Source organism: Aethalodelphis obliquidens, unplaced genomic scaffold, assembly GCF_003676395.1.
Source record: "Aethalodelphis obliquidens isolate GAN/ISIS:26980383/991018 unplaced genomic scaffold, ASM367639v1 scaffold21, whole genome shotgun sequence".
Classification (NCBI taxonomy): domain Eukaryota; kingdom Metazoa; phylum Chordata; class Mammalia; order Artiodactyla; family Delphinidae; genus Aethalodelphis; species Aethalodelphis obliquidens.
In genome coordinates, this window is record NW_020837965.1 from 24,152,298 (window position 1) to 24,174,030 (window position 21,733).

Consider the following 21,733-nt stretch of genomic DNA (forward strand, 5'->3'; position numbering starts at 1 on the left):
CGTGGAGGGTTGGGGCAGCTTCCCGAGCGGCCATCCTCCCGGTGGCACCTGGGCACGTGACTGATGCACACAGTAGGTGCTCCCAAGGGCAATGGAGGGAGGCGACTCTGCGTCACAAGTCAAGCCTCAACGAGGGGTCGGTAAATACTGACTGGGCCCGGCCTAACCCTCTGGCCACACCCCCACCACCTGCCCTTCACTTGGCACACATTGGCCACACTGGCCACTTTGCTGGTCCCAAGCTCACCCAGCTCACTCCTGCCTCAGGGCCTTTGCACTTCCTTCCCTCTGCCTGGATCTTTCCTTCTCTGACTACCCACCTAAAGTAGCTCCTCTCTCCCACCAAATGATTTCTCATCACGCCCTGTCCCTTTGGACGCATCCTCCGTGTCCGTTTGCCTGCCCCCGCCCCTGCACCTGCACTACAAGAGACACCCCTGACAGCAGGGTCCCTCTGCTTCAGCTATGGTGTCTCCATCACCAGGGCCTGTTGCAGAGGCCTCTGATGAGCCGTTGGTGACGCCTGAATGAATGCAATCGCTCTTAATCCCCAGCCAGTGGCATCTGCTCTCCACCTCGAGCAGCCTCTGGTCTGCTCTCACGGTCCCTGTCACTCACCCGTCGTCCCATCCCCTCCCCCAAGCCCACCCCCATGTTGGGGGCACCTGAGCCCGCTTGGTACCCAGCACACACACACCTGCACAGAGCCCTGCCCAGGGAACCCCTCTGCTGATGGGGGTCAGTCCCACACTGGCCCCCACGAGCAGATGTGTGAACCCTCTACTGGACCATCTGGCCCGGGTGTGTTGCTGCCCTTTCCCACCCAAATCTTGTGATGCCTGGAAACTGTCGCGAGAAGGAAAGCGGGTCCAGGTCAGGGAGGGGTCTGCTGGGTGCTGAGGCCTCCCCTCTGCTTCCGACTCACCCTGTGACCCTGGGTGAGTCCCTGCCTCCCTCAGGGCCTGTGATGGGTCCCCTGGGCCCTCCTTAGATCTACTCTGAGCTCCAGCTTCCTTGTTCCTGACCCTGTTCCCTCACCCTCTTCTCAAGGGGAGGAAACGAGCCGAAGAGTACAGAGGGCAGAGATGGGGGGGGACCAAATCCCAGATGTGGCCCAGGCAGTGGCCACCCACCTCCCACTGACGGAGACTTGGGCTTCCTATGCAGCTTTGTGAACTTGGGCAAAACCCTCAACCTCTCCGAGCTCAATCCCTCATCTAGGGAGGATGGAAGATCTTCAAAGGACGTTGTGAGTGACACGGTGGCCACGCATGCGTATGGGCCTGTCTTGGGGATAGGGCTGCAGCCACTCCCGAGCCAGACTCTAGACGTCATCACTCAGGGTGGACCCTCTTCTAAGAGGTTTTACATCACTCCTTGCCTTCTTGCATTCACTCAACAAACATTCACTGTGTGCCCTGTTCTAGGGGACTCAGCAGTGAACAGACTAAACTAGAGGACCTTCTCTGCTCTCACGGTGCTGAGATTCCCACCGCGGGGAGGCAGATTAGCCAGGGCATTAGTGCAGTGCCCGTCCTGCCCTGAGTTCAGGAAGCGTCCGGTCACCAGTGGGCAGCAGAGGTTGAGTTGGGGGCCCCTCGGGCTGCTGTGCGGAGGACGCACTGAGGGGTGAGGGCAGGGCCCGAGGAGTCCAGCTGCAGGCACCTACACAAATCCAGTGGGGACCAGGGTGGAGGCAAGAGAGGCACTCAGATGCCCTGACAGACTAGAGAAGGGGGTGGAAGGAAGAATCGCCAAAGATGAGGCCACGGGTTTTGGCCTGAGCAGCTTGAAGGGGGCTGGGGAGAAGCTCGGGATTCGGGTCCAGACATCCCAGCAGGGATACGGACAAGAGGGTGGGGACTTGGGTTTGGAGTTCAGAGGAGGGTCCAGGAGATGTGAATCTGGGAGTGGCCAGCATGGAGACAGCAATTAGGCTTGGAAACTGGATGAGGTCGCCAAGGGAGCAAGCGTAGATGGGGAAGAGGAGGGGCTCTGCCAGGCGAGGGTTCAGAGAGGGGGCGGGGCCAGCCCAGGGCACCGAGGAGGGGCAGGCGGGGAGGTAGGAGGAGAGTGTCATGGGTGAGAAGCCAGCCTCGGGTCCCTCAGCATCCCCCGCAGGGCTCGCTGCGCTGGGCACACAGTGGGTCATCCTGATACCTCAGTCGGAATACCAAGGTGAGCACAGGTGGACGGGAAAGGGGCGAGCGCTGGCCCAAGGTCACTCAGCAAGTTGGGGGCTTGAACCCGTACCTTGGCTTGGGGCTGTCCCCAGATGGGGCCAAGAATGTCCTTCCCCTGCGGATTCTGGAGGACCTCGCTGCAGGCTGAGAGGTGCCCCGTCCCATCTCCCCGGCCGGGCCCCAAGCTTCTCTGCGTGGCCTGGGCAGGGCCTCGGCTTCCCAGCCGTGCGCCGGTACAGACGGACTAGGCCCGCGGCAGCAAACTGGCCCGCTGAGCTAAATCGGGCCCGCCGGCATGTTGTATTTGGCCTGCGAGAGGGTTTTAATTTTTTTTTTTTAAACGTTTGAGCCAACATTTAAAAATTGGGAGAGTTTACATTTTAAAATCCGTATTTTTGGCTTCTACTGAAATTTTGGAAATCTGGCAACTCCGGCCCACATTCCCACATGGCAACAGTTGGGGAGCAGGGAAGCAGCTGCCCCCTCCAGAAGCACCTTGGGGGTCCCCCACCGGGGAGAGGCGCTATCACACCTTACGCTGGCCCTACAGACGGGGAGCCTGAGGCCCAGAGGGTGGAGGGGGCTCGCTCGTGAGGTCTCACGTGGGAAAGCCCCTCAGGCCGGATCCAAACGCAGCCCTGGGGAGTTCCAGGCCTGGCGTCTGGGGTCTTGTCACATCACTAAGGCCACTTCAGAGCCGCCAGCCCGCCTCTCCTTCCTTGACCCCGGCCTGTGCTTTCTGCTCTCTTCTGCCCGTTTTGTTCTCAGGAAACGCCTGGCTTCAGTCATTGACACTGTAGTACGAGTGAGCCTGGTACCAGGTCTGTGACAGTGACGGCTGGAGGTCCCTGAGACCTTCCACAGTGGCTTCTTGTTTGCTGGACAGTGAAGTGGCGGACCAGAGTCCCCCATGACCATGCCGCCAGACGGGGCAGAGGCCTTCCCCCACCCTTGCCTGCTCTGCCACTTCCTCCCTGAACTGGCTGACGGCGCGGCTCCAGGCACTGTCCTCCAGAAAGGGCTTTCAGACGGCTGCCTGGAAGCCCGGGGTCTCCCTACCTTCCCGAAGCCCCACCTTCACCCTGGGAACTGTTCCGAGGACACAAGCCTGTCCAGGCTAGGTAGAGGGGCCGTCGTCTTCACCTTCATGGCCACCATCGTCCCAGGGACGGGATTCCTGTCGTGCGCCAGGCACCTCCACTGGCGACACACACGAAGACACTGGGGGATGCGGCTTGTCCGGGTTCCCTGAGCCGGGGCACAGCCCAGCCAGAACCCTGCCGGGCCCTGCTCGCTGAGCCTCAGTTCCTAGTCTGAGAAATGGGCCAGATCCTAGTATCTCTCACTGGCCTGTTTGGAGTATTCGACGCGAGTCTGGAGCTGACCACATATGACGCTGGGCTGGGCTGGGCTGGGCTGGGGGCTGAGGCCCACCTCCCGCTTCAAGGAGCCAACACCAGCTCCTTGGGAAGGACATGCTGGCCGGGACCCAGGACAGAGCCCTGCCCCCCAGCACCTGCTGCAGGACCCCGACAGGTCCCCGAGGCCCTGTGCTGCCTTCAGACAGAATCTTCCAGAGGCCTGAGCATCACGGGGCTCCCCCGGGCCCAGTGGTCCCTGGAGTGAGGTCTGCATGGTGTGCAGAGCCTAGAGCGGAGGGTGGGGAGGTCCCGGATGGCCAGGCCCACGTGGAGGGGGCCGGGGACGCGATCCTTACTGGGTGCCTGCTGGATGCTTTCCCCGTGACAAGGCAAAAGAAAACTCGTGACCATGACCGCTTTTCCACGGCCGGGGAAACCGAGGCCCCGAGTGGGTGGGCAACCTGCCCAGGTCCTTGAGCTGGGTCCCCCTGAGCTGAGAACTCCCCGGCTGCACTTGGCCCAGCAGACCCCAGAGGAAGGGCTGGTGGTCTTCAAATACCCAGAGCTTCCCTCCAGCCACGCTGCTCCCTGGCTCTCCCTGGAGAAAGGCAGGTCAGGTCATTGGAGGCAAGTGACGCGGAGAAGCGTAGGTGCAGAGGGGGAGGTGAGACAGCCTGTGCCCAGCCCCGGCTCCTCCCGTGACCTCCCCTCGCCTGTCGCCTCCCAGTGCGCAGTAGTTCCGCAGCACAAGGATGACACCGACCCACTGGGGGTGCACAGGGATGGAGAGTTAGAACAACTCTGGTAAGCACTCGGCAAGCATCAGCTCTCTGCTACCGCCCAGGATCTTATTTTTAAAAGAACCCCTCCGTGCAGGGCGGCCATTCCGGGAGGGGCCGGGACGAGATCTCCACCACCTGGCCCTGCAGCCCCACCTCGAGCCTGTGGCCAGGACAAGGCCCTCAACAGCCCATAAGGACCCGCCCTGGTCCCTGGGGACACAGGTGGTTTGGGAGACGAAGGCTAGCAGCGAGGTGGGGTGCCGTCATCCTGACACCTGCACGACCCGATCCCCCAGGACGGCCGAGCAGGTCTCACCGAGTCCTTCTTCCCACCTGTCTGAGGCTGAAGTGTGTGTGTGTGTGGGGGTGATGATGGGCTACTTAGATTCCAAGACCTCAGTCCAAGCCCAGACTCCCCAGGGGGCCCCGGGGCAACTCAGAGCCTCAGTTTTCCAACTCCATAAAATGGGCAGCTAGGAAGGACGTGGACCCACCCGTCTGCCTGACAGGACTGTGACATCCGACCTCACGTGGACGTGTCTGAGGTTCAAAACTTCAAAAGAATCATCATATAAAATCCCACGGTGAAACACCAAGGTCTCTGCCACTGCGGGTGTGATATTATTGTTATCATTGTTTACTCGTGCGTACTCCAGAAATAGCCTGCCTGCCCCAAAGCCAGAAATTTCATCCTAGAGCTGCATTCTTCGGGTGCTTAAGGTCTTTCCCGTTACAGTGATTATGAAAGAGGGGTGATGAGGGAACTCGGAGGGGGTCAGCCAGAACTTGTGAGGAAATGGCCCATCAAGGAGAAGGGAAGGGGCCCCAGCAGACCTCTGTCCAGCTGCCCCCTAGGGGATGGGCGAGGGCTGAGACTCACCGGGCTTGGAGGCCTCTGGGGGGAAGCAGCTGGGCCTCCATGCTTGCCGCCGCCCACGCGAGTCTCCGTGGCCCGGCCCGGCCCCCCTCTGCTTGCAGCCTCCGGGGCCACCTCCGAGGACAGCTGGGGGCTCAGGGCCAGGGTCTTCTCTGGGGCTGCAGATCCTGCGAGGGGCTCCCGGGCCAGGCCTGGGTCTTCCTCGTCTGGGGAGGGCTCCGGGCTGCGGCCTCTGGGGCCCCGGAAGGCCTCCAGGGTCCCGGGGTCCAGAACCCGCACGGCGACCTCATCCAGGAATCTGGAGAAGGGCAGCCTGGCCTCCTGTCGGCGGCTCAGCCGGGCGAGAGGGCCGGTGGCAGCCCTGCTGCCAGTGCCCAGGGGCTCCGGGATGGACAGCGGGCCAGGTGATGCCTTTGTCTCCTCCTGGCCAGGCTGTTTCAGCCAGCTGGGGTGAGATGGTGGGCCCTTGGGGTTCTGACCTGAGCTGGGGCTCAGTCTGCAGCTTTGAAGGTCCTCTCTGCAGACCTCCTTCCTGGGGGCTTCAGCCCTAGGCTCCACAAGGGAGCCGTGGCCATCCTGTCTGCGGCTGCCGGGGTCAGAGCCCCGTGCCTGGAAGCCGGCCCCTGAGAGCATCCTCCTTGGGCAGTCCAAGGCCAAGCCTCTCCAAGTACCTCACTGACACCTACTTCTCTCCTCTCACGTGGCTGGGACCCCTTTGCCCTCTGTGGGGGGCGGCGGCAGGGCCACCCGTCCCTCACTGGCCAGAGTGATCAGCTGAACGCTCGCCCCCATCGATCCAGAGAGCACGTGGCAGGGGGCCTCCCGCCCCCTAAATTGATTCTCAGTAAATAGGAGCTGGAATCCAGGGCTTAGAAAGTGCTAGAGAAGGGAAGGTCATGTCCTGGGCTCTTCATCTGCCTGGGGAGGCAGCCTGCACTGAATGAGCACCTGCTGTGTGCCGGGGGGCGGGGGGAAGCCCTGGGCTGGGCCTCACACCCTGCACTCCCCACGTCTCCTCATCTCTGCCAGGTGTGGGGTTGGGTGCAGGGACATGGGTGAATATGGGGCCTGAAGGAGGGGAAATTAGAACCGCAACCATCTGGCAGAATGGGAGGGTGTGGTGGAGACTGCTGGCTGCCCACTGTCCTCCCACTCTTCCTTAGTGAAGAACCCTCCTTTTATTCTGGGAGGCAAGATACCCAACTAAAAGACTGCATTTCCCAGGCTCCTCTGCAGCCAGGGGTAGCCAATGAGATATAAACAGAAATTACTGGGTGTGACTGCTCCTTAAAAGGGATCAGAAAGCTTGGCTGTGCCCTTTTTGCTCCCACTCCCAAACCCTCCTGCTTCTTATCTAGAACATGGAAGTGATGGTCGGAGCTACTGCAGCTGTTTCGCACTGCGAGGCAAACTTGAGGCGGAAGCCATATATAAAGGCTGGAGGAACAGAAAGACAAAAAAGAACCTGGGTTCCTGATGACCACTGAGTCATCACACTAGCCCTGGACCACCTGCCTCTGGCACTGCCTTAACTTGACAGAAATAACCCCCTGTCTTATTTAAGCCATGGTTATTTCCAGTCCCTGTTACTAGCAGCTGTGTGCAATTCCTCACTGATACACAGGGGATAAGGTTAGGAACCATGGTTGACAGCGCTACGAGGCAAGAGCCTTTGGCACATGGGGGCCCAGGGTGCAGTTAGATGGGGAGTGAGGTGGGGAAGAATACCCCAGAGAAGGGCCAGAGCCCTTGCTCCTTTGCGTGAAGGGAGACACACAGATCCCTGGCATCTCAGGAAGCCAGGGGTCCACGCAGAACTCCTGGGATGCAGCTGCATGAGTCAAAGGAAGGCTCGCTAGGGGGTGGCAGCCCCAGGCTCTTGGCCATGATCCCCAGCCCTGGCTTCTGGTGCTGCTTGGAGGATGGCCTAGGCTCTCTTTGGCACTGCCTGCTCACGGCTGTGTACCTGGGGCCTCTGCCCATCTGGCAGTGCCGAGGTGCCTCACATCAAGTGCTGGGGACCCCTTCTTTTCTGAGCTCGGCTGGACACCTCTCTGGACGCCTCACAGCACCTGTGACTAAATGTCTGAAAAGCTTCATGAGCTCACCTGCCCAAGACAGGGGTGGAAGCTGCCTGGACCTGCCCGCTCCCTCTCCCCCTTTCCCCCGCTGTACCCCTAGCCGTCAGGCCCTAACTATTCAGCCTTTCTCACGCCTGGCCACCTCCCTCCATCCTCAGCATCACCTTGCTGGTCCCAGGTGCCACCACGTTTCATCCGAACACCTATAATCACCCCTCCCTGGGGTCCCTGACCCCAGCTTGGTCCACCCCACAAACGAGCCAGTGTGAACTTTTAAAATCACAGACCAGATAACCAGACAACATCACACATTCATACGCCCTGCAAGGCCCCAGTGTCTTTTCTACCCTCCCCCACAGACCACTCCAGGAACTTCCGTCTAGTTCCTGGATGTGCCAAGCTCTCTCTGGCCTCAGGGCCTTTGCACTTGCCGTTCCCTCTCATCATCTAACTCCCAGCTAACTTTCAGGGCCCCAGTTCAATAGCCTGTCACCTTCCTGGCCCCAGTTCAACAGCCTGTCCCCAGGCTATTGAACTGGGGCCCTGAAAGTACATGATGCTAGCATGTACCCATTCACACCTCATCTGATCAGGACTGTAGCCCCAGATCAGATCAGGCACCCCTGCAGCAGCCTCTCATAACCCCTGCTCTTCTTAACATGACCCCTACCTGTAATCGACATTGCAATTATTTGTTTATTATCTGTATCCCCCTAGAAAGTAAGCTCTACTCTACCCCAGCTCCCCGCACAGGGCCAGGCACATAGGGGGCACTCAACAAGTAGTTCTCGAATGAATGAGTAAGTGAAGGCACCCCAGGTCCGACTCTCTCTTCACAGGCATCCCCAGCCTGGTGTGGGCCTCCTCTGGGCTGGGCACTGGGCAGGAGAACGTGGGGAGTCAGGGGTCTCAGGCTCTTTGGAAGGCCACAGTGCTCCCAGCCACTGCTGCAGGCCCTGGAAGGCCACCCCTTTACGCATGGACACCCCCCTCCCCCGCAGCAGTCATCCAGCCCTGCTCCAATACTAGTGGGAACTGAACTTGGAGGCCGGCAGGTCCAAGGTCAAATCTACCTCCAACACCCCAACTGATCCTGGGCAAGTCACGTCCCCTCCTCATTGCCACGTGGGAACACAGCAGTACCCCGCCCCGGGCAGTGATATAGTGAGAGTGCAGAGAGCGCGCTGGGTGTCTTCAGCACAGAGCCTGGCATCTCGTGGGACCTCAGAACCCATCAGCCCAGGGCTCTAAGTTGGCCATTCCCCTACTATGTGCGGTCACAGGAATGTGCTGGGGGCCCTGGCCAGCCGGTCCTCTGAGCCTCTCCCAGAGTTGCTGGCTGTATCAGACAAGTTCCTGTTGTCATAACAACCCCCTGGCTGTCCGCCGCCTGGGCCCGAGGCCCCGGAGGATGCTGTCGGCTGCCACGGCTCGCAGCCTGGGCCTGCTCACCTCTTAGCAGCCCGGGCTGCCTCTCCTGAAAGGGCTTCCGGCTCCCCTGCCTCTTGACTCATCTGCTCCAGCCCCGCTTCCTGAGCCCCTACTGTGTGCCAAGCTCCACACCATCGCCCAGATCCTCACCCAGTCCTGTGGGGGGGACAGCCGTGAACTGTCTTATGCTTAAAGGAGCAGCCTCTCACGGGGGGCAGGTGACTTGTCTGAGGTCACGTGGCTTGGAGGCGGCAGACCCAGGATGGGACCCTCAGAGGTCAGGCACTCATGCCCTGTTTCACTCCTGGACCCCCTCAGTCCCTCCTCTACCACCCAGACCCACCCTGCTCCCAAGGATGGGAAGCTGGTGTCTGTGAGCTCCGAGGGAGGAGGGACCCAGCTCCTGGTTGCCTCCTGGGGCTGGAACAGGAAAACCCGGCCACAGGGCACTGGTGGGACCCTGCAGCGGGGGCTGGGGGGTGGGGAGGGCAGGCTGAGCATTCGCTAAGAGCTCCAAACATCACCTCACTTATTCTCACGGCACCCCCCAAACTGGGCCGTGCTACCCTATTTTATGGAGGAGGGCACGGGCTTCGGGGGCTGAATGGTAAACAGCCATGGCCTGCCACAGGCCAGGGACTGCAGCCAACACCCACAGAGCGCAGTCACCTTCCAAGCCTCCCTCAAGCCAGTGCAGAAGTTCCTATTACCATCCCCCGCTTTCATAGATGAGGACTTTCCGGGTCTGAGGATTCGCACACTTTTCATCACCCTGCCTCTGCTTCTGGTTATTTCTGTGCTGGCCTCAGAACCCTCGAGGGCGGCCACAGGCCCAGCATTCATGCTCTGTGCCGTCATGCCTGCACTCTGAATTTGGCCCCGGCCTTTGTTCCTCAGAAGGGGGGTGCACTTGAGCCATCCAGACCTTCCAGAAAGTCTCCCGGGACAAGGAGCTCCATGCAGGAGTCCCCGCTGGTCACCTGTCTTTACAGAAGGCTATACTGCGGCTTCATCGTTCCCTGAGCATGTCTTCCAGCATAACTGGAGAGGCCTCATGGCCCCCTGCCCTCTCCCCAGCTCTGCAGCCTCCCTGCTATGGGATCACGGAACGGGAGGGACGGGGGGTTACATGGAAAGAGGCTCCACCCATCCATCCCCGTAACCATTCATCTGCTAGCACGTACCCATTCACGCCTCAGTGCGTCCTTCCGTGCCTGTACCTGCCATCCGCCTCCCATTCACCCATGTATCCATCCTTGTCATTTGTATCCTGTATCCACACATCCATCTGTCCATCCACGGTTGCATACCTCCACCGACGTGTGTCTATTCGTGCACTGATCCACCCTCAAGCATGTCTCCATCCACTCTTCCTGTACCCATCCATTCACCCATCCGTTCTTACATCCATCCCCTTATTGACATTATTCAAGTCCCCATCCATCCATCCAGCCCGGCATCCACGTGTTGCTGCAGTGGCAGCCTCCAGGCGCATGGCCTTTGGGGGCTGGAGCCACTGCTGCGTCCCCTTCCTGGCTGGGGGCGGGGGGACAGTGAAGGTCCCCGTCACTCTCCTAACACCTGCCACACTAGTCAAGGTCCATGTCTCCTGGCGGTAGACTGAGATCTTGAAAGGTGAGGTCTGTATCAGAGTCACCTAAGTGGTCCCAATGAAAGGGGCAGAGGGGTACATGGGGAGAGTGCGCTAGGGGGATGGAGAATTCCTTCATTTATTTGCTCACTCAGCCATTCATTCCTGTAATATTGAACCAACAGACAGCTCTGGTCAGCTCTTCCCACCACCAGCTACCATCGAGGGCCTGCTCTCGGGTCACGGAAGCCACTCCTCTGACCGAGAGAGGTGTTGTGCCTCAGACAGTGAGCCCCAGAGGGGGCAGGGCCTTGCTCAAGGTCACACAGCAGAGGAGGAACTGGAACCCGCGACTCCAGACTCCTATCCAGGCCTCTCCTCCAGGCTAGTGACCTGCTCTGCGGCAGGAGGGGGAACCCGGAGGGGACCCTGGGGGTGATTCTAGGCCAACACAGTGAGCCTGGGGTCACCCTTGGATTTGTCTCCAGAGATCTTTACCTGCTGTGAGGGGAGGAGACACACACACACACACACACACACACACACACACACACACACATGCCGACCCATGGCCATGCCCTTGACCTCCACACTCCAGCTGGACTGACCCTCCTCTGATCCTCGCACGCCCCCCTCTCACCCCCAGGCCTTGACTCAGGCTGTGCTTCTCAGGCTCCTCCACCCCTCCCCTGTTCAACTCCTACTCACTCCTGGGCTTCACGAGCCTCCTGGGATTTGGGAAATTGTGAACCATCTCCAACCAAGCCCTGGATCCACGGACTGCCCTCCTCCCCTCTCATTCATTCATTCTTAACCATCCTTAAGTGCCTACAGGAGTAGGGGTGCTACTTCAAAGTGTTGCCGGGGAGACGATGCGTGAAGATGTTTATACCGGGCCTGGCACGTAGTAGGTGCTCAATAAGTGGCAGCTACCTGGGGCCAGACCCTGTACCCAGGGGTCTTTGAGAGAGGATGGGGTATCGATCACCTTCCAGACTGCTTTGACTCACTTCCGCTCCCTGACCCGGAAACGACCCACTCCCCACGCCCGGCGCATGGAAAGCCAGACCCACACCACTGAGGCTCTAGGCACCCCTAGCCCTGCCCACTCAGCATCCCAGGTGCGAACAGCTCCAGGTTCTGAGGATAAGAGGAACTCGAGCGCAGGAATCTATAAATATGAGACAATAGCTCGGGAGGGTCCCTCTGCAGCAGCGCAGCCTCCCCTCGCCCGGCGCCAGCGCCCAGCAGCCAGGAAGAAGCCGCATCTGCCACTGTGCCTGCTTTTCTGTGCCGGCCTGATTATAGTGAGACTTGGGGAAATTAAGGGTTTTCGGGGACGCTGCCAGGGCCCAGGCTGCTGCCTTCCCGCCCTGTGCGTCACAGATGCCAGCGGAGCCGCCTCCATGGGCCACTTGCCCCAGCCGGCAGGGCCGCACCCGGCATGGCTGGGACGGCACACCACAGTGTATAAGGGGCTTTCTTCCACAGTCCTCCCTGGCCCTGGGAGTGCAGAGGGCTCTGCTGCAGGCAGTGGGCAGGGGAACTGGGGCCCGGTGAAGGGCAAGGACCTGTCCCCGGCCCCAAAGATCTAGGGCACTGGGGCCTCCATAGGAGCCAGGCCCATGGAGACCCTGTCCTGCTGGCCTGGGGCCCCAAGGCCTTGACCCCTGGTCAGCTTTCGGTCTGCACAGCCCAGGTCTGTGGCTGACCTTGGCCATCCAGGGCTCCTCCTTTGTAGGCACAGCTCATTCTGCCACCCCCGCTCACTCCTGGGTGCCTACTCTGCTCCCATCCTGCTGGTCCAGGAGGCTCCAGGATGTCGCCCACGCTGTTCCTGCCCCAAAGGAACCACACTGGGGATGGGGTGGGGCCCAGACAAGGAAGGAAACACCTCTAAACCAGGCAGGAAGCGGAAACGCTAGGGCAGCAATTCCCATCCAACAGGGCTGGGGTTCAGGGAGGGAGGAAGCTCCAGTGGAGCGGCCCTGGGCGAGCCCTCCCCTCCCTGAGCCTCAGCGGCTTCGCTTCTTACTGAGGAGAAGGGGAACACCTGCCCCGCAGGTGCCGAATGAGACCACCGAGGGGGTCTGGGGCCGGCGCAAGCCCACGCGCTGCAAACGCTCAGTGAACCAGCCCCTGGTCCAGCCTCCTTCCGGCTCCTCGACCTCTCCCAGGCGGTCGGCCTCACCGAGCCCTGACCCCGGGCAGGAGGGGGCCTGCCTGCACCGCGGCCACCCGCCGGGCACAGCGGAGGGTCCCAGATCCCTAGGCCCCGCCCTGCCCCCCTCCCCCGTCCCACCCTCCCTTTCGCCGCAGGCACGCACGTGTTGGGGGGCGAAGACCCGGCAACTCGGGCCCAGGTGCTGAGGCCGGCCGCGTGGGGGGCAGGGCAGCGCACTGAGGCCGAGTCCCCGCCCCGCCCCGCCCCGCAAGCGCGCCCCGCGAGTGCTCCCCGCGGCCGGGCAAGCGTTCCTGTTGGGGCCCCGGCGCACCGGCACCGGAGGGAGCGCCACGGGCGGGGGAGACGACGCTGGACCGTCGCCCCCCTAGCGGGAGGGGGCACGCGGGCCGCCTCCGGCGCCGCGCGGAGACCGCCCTGCCGCGTGGGTGGTGCCCGCCCCGCCTCCGCGCCCGTGCCCGCGCCCTGCCCTCCCGGCTCGCAGGTACTCACCGCCCGGCGGAGCCGGCCCGGCCGCCGGCCACCCGTCCACATGGCCCCGGGGCAGCCACGCCGCTCGCCGCCGCGCTCGGGTCCCGCCGCTGCCGCCGCCCCCGGCCCGCGCCCTCCCCGCCGAGGCCGAGCGCGCCCGGAGCCGGCGCGGCCGGGGCTCCCCCACCCCGCCCGGCTTCCCGCAGGGAGCGCCCGCCCCCCGCCCCCAGCCCGGCTCCTCGCCAGCCCCGGCCCCGCGCAGCCGCGGCTGATTCAGCGGCTCCCCCCGCAGCGCCCTGGTGGGGCGCACTCGGGGGCCGCGGGGCCGGACTGGGGGCGCGGGGCGCCACGTGCGCACGGGAACCGGGGAGGGAATGGCGGCGGGGCAGGGAATGAATGAACCTGCGTGAGCATGAATGGCAGAGCGCGTGAATGAATGAGTGCGGAGCGTGCGGGAGGAACGAATGAATGAGGAATGAATGCACAGGCCGAGCTTTGAGGGAAAGAGTGAATGAGCCCTTGAAGGCGGGAACCCTCAGTACTCACCTGTCTAACCCATTCACACATTCACTCAATCCATCCCTCAACATTTATTGAACACCTCCTGTATGCCAGCCCTGCTCTAGGCCCTGGGGATACTCCGCCTCCTGGAGCTCACGCTTCCCAGATTTAGAAAATTCAGGGCGAAGGGTGCGACCCGCCGACTTCCCCCTGTCCCTTGCTCTGCCCCACTTCCCACTCGGTGGCCCACTCCAGCACTGCAGATGTCTGCCCCACTTTCCCTCTCTGCCTGACCCGGCACACGTGTGCCAAGGTAGCCAAGTGATGGGGGAGGGGCACTCCCTTCCCCCACCCCGCCAGCAATCAGGAAGGGGAGGTGGCCTCTGGATGGGTCAGTGTTGCTCCGGGAACCTCTAGCTGGAGCACCCCTATCCCTGGCCCCAGCGGAGCCCAAGGCTGGCCCTTTCCTAGCCCTGAGGAAGGGTGCAAGGTGAACCTCAGCCCTTCCTCCCTGAGGCATTGGGCAAGGTGACCTTGCTGGTCCAAGCCAGGCTGGGGCCTCCTCAAGAAGCAGCCTCAGTTCTGAGGGCATCAGAGCTCCCTGGGGGCAGCTGGACAAGTCTGCCAGCCCACCCAGCCCAGCAGCAGCCAGTATTCGAACCCTGGAAACAAACACAAGGGGGCCAGGAAGGATCCTGGCTGGTGCGAAGAGAGGTCACAACGCACAGGCACTTGACTCGTGTCCTCCCTCAGGACCTCCGGGCCCATCGTTCACACGTGTTTATATAATTCCCAAGCACATGCTACCAATGAATATATTTTTTGACTTTTTTTCATCATATGGTAAAACATATACACAGAATGTACCGTCTTAACCATTTTGCAGCGTACAGTTCAGTGGCCTTAAGTACATTCACCTTGTTGTGCAGCCATCCAGCTTATATTTTATGTGTTGTGTACTTTGCAGATTCTATTCACTCATTTAATTAGGGGAGTAGGTTGCGACATTCAGGCATAGGACAGTGCTGTGAAAAGGCATTGAAAGCAAGGGAAGTGAGAAAAACAATAAAAGGAGACAGGAAAAAGGAGCCAGCAGCTGACTGGAGGCATGAATGTGGAGGCAGAGTCCTCTCTCTCCTCCCCCTCAGGCCCTGGGGACATTGTTGAGTAACAAATGGAGAAAGGGAGGTGCAGGGTGGGGTGAGCGTCAGAGGACAAGCTTCTGTCTCCAGGCGGGCACACAGGGTCTACGATCCGGACAAGAGGAGAGGTGGCGGCTCCGTGACCTTCACTCCTGCCCTTTAGGGTTCTGACACCGTTCAGGCCACAGGCAGGGGTGGGAGTGGCCCACAAGAGGCAGTGGGAGCCCAACCCCCCACCCGCCAGCCCTAAGGTCCCTGCCCTCCCAGGTCCCAGGGGGACAACAGTAACGGCGGAATGTGGATGAAGTGTGCACACAGGGCTCTGCCCACATCTCCTGCCCAGACACTGGTCCTGCTCAGATGGTGCCAGAACATTCGCCAGCAGCCCTGGCTCTGCTGCTGCCAACGCTGCAGATGGCTGGGGAGGCGGGGGAGGGGCGGGGGCGCCCATGCCCAGCTCTGGCAGCTTGCACACTTGAGCTTGGGGCCGGCTTGGGGAGGCCCCAGGAGAGCCCTTCCCCCACGCTGCACACCTAATCCCCACCCAGCAAGCCCTCTCTTCTCCCCTCCCCCAGCTCACTGATGATGGGAAGGAGGGGAGAATGCCAGCACTGCCTGGTGGTGGTGGGGGGGGGGTCTCAGTTAACCCCCATGGGACCTTGTGAGGGAGGTGGCACTAGCCCTCTTGGGCTGATGGGAAAACTGAGGCTCAGAGAGGCAAAGTCCCTTGCCTAAGGCACTCAGCAAATAGGGACTAAGCTGGGATTTAGTACCTTGGTCATTCTGGTCAGATGTTCACCCCCATTCAAGTCTCACCTTAGGACCCACCTCTAGGCATCTCTGAGGAGAAGGTCCAGTTGATGCAACCTGAAGATCCTTGCAAGACGGGCTGGTCTGGAAGGGCCTCTGAAGCCAGTGTAGCAGGAGCCTGGAGCATCAGTGGCATCCAGGCAGGCTTCCTGGAGGAGGTAGGGTTTCAGGTGAAGGTGGGAAGAAGAGATAAAAGTGGCAGGGCTTGGAGACCATGCCCTGGGGCAGGGTAGGTCCCTTGTCCCCTGGCCTCCTGCCCTCATTTGGGCGTCTGTGGACCACCCTGGCCACAATCCCTGCCCTCTGTCTCTCAATCCCGTTCCCTGGTTTTATTTTCTTCATGGCTCTTGCTAATCTCTGCGGTTACCTGATTTACTTGTTTCTGTGTGTTTACTTGATCTCCCCAGCCGGAGTGTGTGCTTTGAGATGAGAGGAGGGGAGCTGGGGAGGAGAATGAACAAATGAGTGGAGGATTGATGGAGGGAGGGGAGGAGAAGGAGGGAGGGTTGGAGGAGGCCTCTGGTTGCGGTGGCCGAGTGGAAGAGGGAGGACAGCAGATCAGGGGTCATTGAGAGTGAGGTTCCTGTAGACACCCGGGTGTAGGAGTCCAGCCCGTCCCTGCCTCGGGCTCCAGAGTTGGCCGGTCTGGCCAGACGCGAGCCTTCTGTGTTTCCTGCTGCCTCTCAGGCTGGGATGGAGAAGTTTTTCGGAATGTGAGCTCTGGACCTTGCCGCAGCTGAGAGGTTTGTTCACTCCATGCCCCTACGGATGCTGTGGCTTAGCCTCCAGGCTGCCCTGCAGGGTCTGGTGGAGCTGCCCTCTGCAGGGCCAACGCCCCCAAACCACTGCTGCCCCATCCTGTTGCCCTCACCGTCCCTCACTCATTTCTCCTGGGAACACTTTCTAAAAAGTCAAGGATTCAGGGAATTCCCTGGCAGTCCAGTGGTTAGGGCTCTGTGCTTCCACTGCAGGGGGCATGGCTTCCATCGCTGGTCGGGGTACCAAGATCCTGCCTGCCGCACGGTACGGCCAAAAAAAAGTCAAGGATTCAGTGTCTGCTTCTGGGGGTAACCAGACTTCCAGGCAACCAAAGAACAAAATTGTACCCAATTCACTCAAAAAAATAGGGGAGTCAACACCATGTAGCAAAGGCTCCAAGAAGAGTCCTGCCCTCTCCCGCCTCCCGCGGTCCTGGGCCCGCCTCACGGGATTGCATCCCACCCACAGGTCCCAGGGCCCAGCTTCTGGCCCAGGGCTGTCTTTGGGTTCCTCATCCTCTCTGCTGTGTCCCCACCCTGGGCCATCCCTGTGGGAAACGGCAGCAGCCTCTCCAGGACTCTGCCCCGTGCTGGGCTGTTCTACCAGGGAGGATGGACTGGGCGCTGTGACCTGGGCTCAGAAACTATAAGGAGGGGAAACATTTCTACCAAATATTTATCAAAACAATACATGTGAATATACTTACTTATCACGCAGAAATAGACAAGCCAGGTGAGGCAGAGAAAAATGAGGGCAGCCCTCCTGGAAGGAGGGGCTTCCAGGCACCACAGGACATGGATCATTTCATCCCACCGGGGACAGCTCTGGTCAGTGCCTTGTTCTCCCTCTGGACCACCTGTAGCCCCTGGGGAAGGGCAGCGTCCAGATTCCTGCTGGGAAGGGGCGCAGGCCTGGCAAGGGAGCCTCTCTCTGGGCCTGGACGTGGTGAGAGACACGGAGCACGGAATGGTACCAAGGTGGCCTCACTGGGACGAAATTGCCACTAAGTGTATACCTGCCGCCAGTGGGCAGGTGTTAAGTAAGGCCACACCTGGGGACCCAGGCTTCTTCAGCAGCCCACCTGCTTGGTCCTGGTCCAGGCCTTGGCTCCTGGGGTGGGTGGGCTCCCGCCCTCCTGCCAGGCTGAGGGCTCTTCCGCAGCTGGCCTCAGCTCTAGCCCCATTGTCAATGTCTACACGCTCCCGTTTCTGGGCCTTTGCACCTGGTGTCCTCTCACTGTGGGACGCCTTTCCATGGAGTGTCCTCCTGGAAAACTCCTCATCTCAGCTCCCAAAGTTGCCTTCTCTCAGGAGGTGTGACCCCAATCGGTGTGTGTGGCTTCCAAACGGCAGCAGCCTGGGGGTCACCAAGCAGGTCGTAGGAGGGGGACCCTGCAGGGGCCTGGGCACTGGGGCAGGGAAATGAAGGCCAGCCCTCTGAGAGGCTCAGGAGGCAGGAACAGACCAAGAGGCAGAGCTTGAGGTCAGGGATGGCCACAAGCCAGGTTGCCTGGAGGTGGAGCGCCAACTCCTGGTGTGCTCGTCTGGCACTGTGCTGAATGGCATGGCTGACGGCGGGGGGCAAGGCAGTGCCGAGCGGGTGGGCTGGTCCAACAGGGTGGAAGCTGAGGGTGCCTGGATCTGGGCAGGTCGCTACACCCACTATTCCCAGCCCAGAAGCTCCCATCTCCAGGGAGCCCCCCCAGGTTCCCTGTCGCTCCCTCTCTCTGAAACCTGCCTTATGTCTATTCTGGGTCCTGGACAGTGTCCCCAGTACCTTTCTCACGCTGTCCCTCTATTGTTCAGGAACCTGCAATGGCTCCCCACTGCCTGACACATCCCATCCTGCACTCAAGGCCTTCCGTGGACTTCCCTGAGTCTCCGGGAACCTGCAATGTCTCCCCACTGCCTGACACGTCCCATCCGGCACTCAGGGCCTTCCACGGGCCTCCCTGAGTCTCTGGTGTGACTTAAACTCTTGACAGAGGTAGAGGCTCTTCTGCTTCCTCATGTCCCTTCCAGACTGCCCGCTGCCCCCCTCCACCCCCAGGAATGCCCACTCAGCTACTTTTCCTCTTGTCCCAGCTCAGAACAGGAGACAACACTCCAATAAAATAAAGGCATGGGCTTCAGAGCCCCTGGAATGGTGAGGATGGGCCCCGGGTGTGGGGCGGGGTCCGCATGGTGCCACCTCTGTCCAGATGTCCCCCCTTCCTGGCCCCCAGCACACACTGTTTCACCACTTCATTCTTCAATAGCTGTAAACCCTCTTCTCCAACCAGAGGGTGACCCCTTCTGTGGTCCCTTCTTGGTGGCTCCCACCCAGGACGATGACAAGGTATGGGTGACCTGTAAGTCCCCTAGATGTTCAAACGGCCACTGGTTAGGCCTCTGGCCTGGGCCCCAGGAGACCGAGGTTCCGGTCCTGTCTGCCTGGGATTCCCCGGCAAGACATTCTCCCCTCTGATCTGTTTCCTCACCTGGGCGATGGGAACCAAGCCTGTGAGCCCAGGGACAGAGGAGTTTGCAGCCTCGGTCTGGGGGTCAAAGACCCCGGACGCCCCGTCGCTGGGACGCGGAGCCACGCAGACGGCGAGGTGGGCGTGCAGGCCGGGGCCACTGGAACTGGGCGGGCTGCACTTGGTGAAACTGGGCTGCAGAGGCGGACGCCAATTTTCCCCACTCCACTGGGCAGGAAAATTATTTCTTCGGATTCTTCTGTGTTCCCGCCGGTTCCGGGCCTGCAAGAGATCTAGAGGCTGGTCGGAACAGTGGCTGCGGCGAGCCTCAAAGTCACGCAGCGGCAGGGACACCCGCTCCGGCCGCGATTGGAGGCCGAGGCAGCCTGCCCGCAGTGGCCGGAGCTCTTCGGGGCCCTGGAGCATCTCCAGCTCCTCTTTCTGTGGGCTCTGCTCTGACGGCCCCCACGCCAGGGCAGTGGATTCGCTCTGGGCTTCTTACGTCCAAAACGAGGGACCCAAAAGAAAAGCGAGTGGGACCGCCCCGCACGTCCTCTGCCCATTATTGCTGATCCCATGGCAGCCTTGCCAGGAAGAGTCTCAGCCCCACCTTAGAGGGGAAACCGAGGCACAGAGGATGAGGTGAAAGTTCCCAGCGGGAGTGAAGAGGCTGCGATTTGTCTGCCACAACATCCGAGCTCTTCCCCGTAGCCAGTGGCCTCGCTTGTCCACAGATGGGGCCAGCCAGGTGGAGGGAAGCCGCAGCAGGTAAAGCAGTGGGGATGGTCCCGTACCGAAGCGCCCAGGACAGAGAAGTCACGTCCGGGCGGTCAGACGCAGGGAGAACACAACCAAAGCCTCGCGTCTGAGGATGCGGGCCAGGGGTGGGGTCACAGCTAAGGTCTGGGAGCCCAGCGTGCTGCTCTGGGGCTGGGGGGCGGGGGCGCCAGGGACCGGGGCAGGCTGGAACACAGCTAAGGTGACTGACCCAGTTGGCACAGGACTGAGTGGGTTCCCGGGACCTGGGGCTTTCGGCTCTCAAATGGGACAGTCCTGGGCAAACCAGGATCAGTTGGTCACCCTAGGCAGATAAAGAACTTGCAAGGGTTCAAGTCCAAAACGGTAGACTGGGAGGTAGTGGAAGCTGCAGGGCTAGAAGGAATCAAGCGGAGGGGGGGAGGGCTTTGCCTCTGGAAGCATTTCTGGCTGGGAGGGAGGTCAGGGCGGCGTGTTCCAAGGGTCTGCCAGGAGCTGAGCACAGTCCTGAGGGACTTGTGGGCTTTTCCTGGTGGAGCTGCCCCTCCGGGACCCGGTGTTGGACCCCACCCCTCCTCAGGGCAGCCACCCCCGGATGCTGGGTCCGGCCTCCGGGCCATCTGGATAGCCATCCCTTCATTGCTAGCGTCTCTCTGGCCAAACGAGCAAACCAGGAGGCAGAGGGAGCACAGTCAGGGCTTCGTTCAGTTCTCAGCTTGGCCTCCTCCTTTCCCTGGGAGAGGCCATTGCAGCTCGCGCCTTTGTTCCTGCATCTGCAAGACTGCATACTGACTCTTCTCTGCAAGGATGCTGTGAAGCTGGAAGACTTGAAATAAGGTCTGTGGAGGCCCTGGCATGGACCCCGGCGCACCGAGGGAGTGTAGCTTCCCCTGGGCATTGGGTCCGGGAGCAAGGAGCTTGGAAACGAATGGAACAAGTTTGAATTGCTGAGCAGGAAGACAGGGGCTGGATAGGGGCTCCCAGACCCCGGTCAGCCCCGGGGGCCCATCCACAGCCCCCAGGGGGTGCTAACCCAGAGACTGCACTTGTGGCCAGTGTCTCCCACCCACATGGCTCCCTCCCTCCCTCCTGAAGAGAACCTTGTTCTGGGGGCGGAGGCCCAGGCCCAGCCGAAGGACGACATTTTCCAGCCATCCTCACAGCCAGAACGGCCAGGTGAATCGTGTGGGGAATCGTGTGGAAGAAGGTGTTAAAAGGGATTTTTTGTCGTCGTTGTTTTCTTACAGCATTATTAAGGCACAATTGACTTACAATAATCTGCTCACACGTAAACTGCGCAAGTTGATAAGTTTCATCATGTATGTCAGGAAACCATCACAATCAAGATAGCAAACATTTCCACCAACTGCAAACACTTCCTCCTGCCTCTTTGCAAGCCGTGCATCACTTCCCCCGTCCCCAGGCAACCCCTGATCTGCCTTCTACCATTACAGATTAGCTTGCACTTTCTAGAGTTTTATATAAGTGGAATCCTACAGTGTGTATTTGCTCTCCTTTTTTTATTTTTTATTTTTGGCTGGGGGAGTTCTGGCTCTTTCCACTCAGCATCATGATTTTAAGATTCACCCATGCTGTTGGGTGTATCAGTAGTTCATTCCTCTTTGTTGTTGAGTCATATTCCACCGTATGAATAAGCTATCATTTGTTTATCCATTTCCCTATTAATGGACACTTGGGTTTTTCCACTCTTTGGCTATGATAAGCAAAGCTACTATGAACATTTGGGTCCAAGTTTGTGTGTGGACATATTGCTTTAACTTCTCTTGGGAAAATACCTCCGAGTGGAATGGCTTGATCATATAGTAGGTGTATCTCTAACTTGTTAAAACATTGCCAAACTGTTTTCAAAGTGGCTGCACCATTTTACCTTCCCAACAGCCGAGTATGAAAGATCCAGCCGTTCCACATCCCTGCCAGCACTGGATATGGTGAGTCTTTTCAATGTTAGCCATTCATAATGGGTGTGGGCTGATACCTCGCTGTGCTTTTAATTCTCATTTTTTGAATGACTGATGATGCTAAGAATCGATTTTAGTGAAGCGTCTGTTCAAATCATTTGCTTATTTCCTAGTTGGATTGTTTGGGTTATTATTATTCAGTTAGAACTGCTCTCTCTCTATTCTGGACATGAGTTCATTGTCAGAGACCTGTTTTACAAATACTCTCGGGCTTCACTGGTGACACAGTGGTTAAGAACCCGCCTGCCAATGCAGGGGACACAGGTTCGAGCCCTGGTCCGGGAAGATCCCACATGCCGTGGAGCAAATAAGCCCGTGCGCCACAACTACTGAAGCCCGCGCGCCTAGAGCCCGTGCTCCGCAACAAGA

The 21,733-nt window shown here is 60.1% G+C and overlaps 1 protein-coding gene across 2 annotated transcripts in view; it reads right to left on the reverse strand.

Annotated features, from left to right (window-relative positions):
- Nucleotides 1-13,066, reverse strand: part of BEGAIN (brain enriched guanylate kinase associated) — a 44,703-nt gene extending 31,637 nt beyond the window's left edge. The window contains exon 1 of one of the 2 annotated variants that reach the window (XM_027120579.1): nucleotides 12,981-13,066. In XM_027120579.1, coding sequence (XP_026976380.1) covers nucleotides 12,981-13,022 — 42 coding nt within the window. In that variant the 5' untranslated portion in view covers nucleotides 13,023-13,066. The remainder of the gene's footprint in view (nucleotides 1-12,980) is intronic. The other variant, XM_027120580.1, reaches the window with a different exon arrangement.
- Between the last annotated feature and the right edge of the window lie 8,667 nt (nucleotides 13,067-21,733).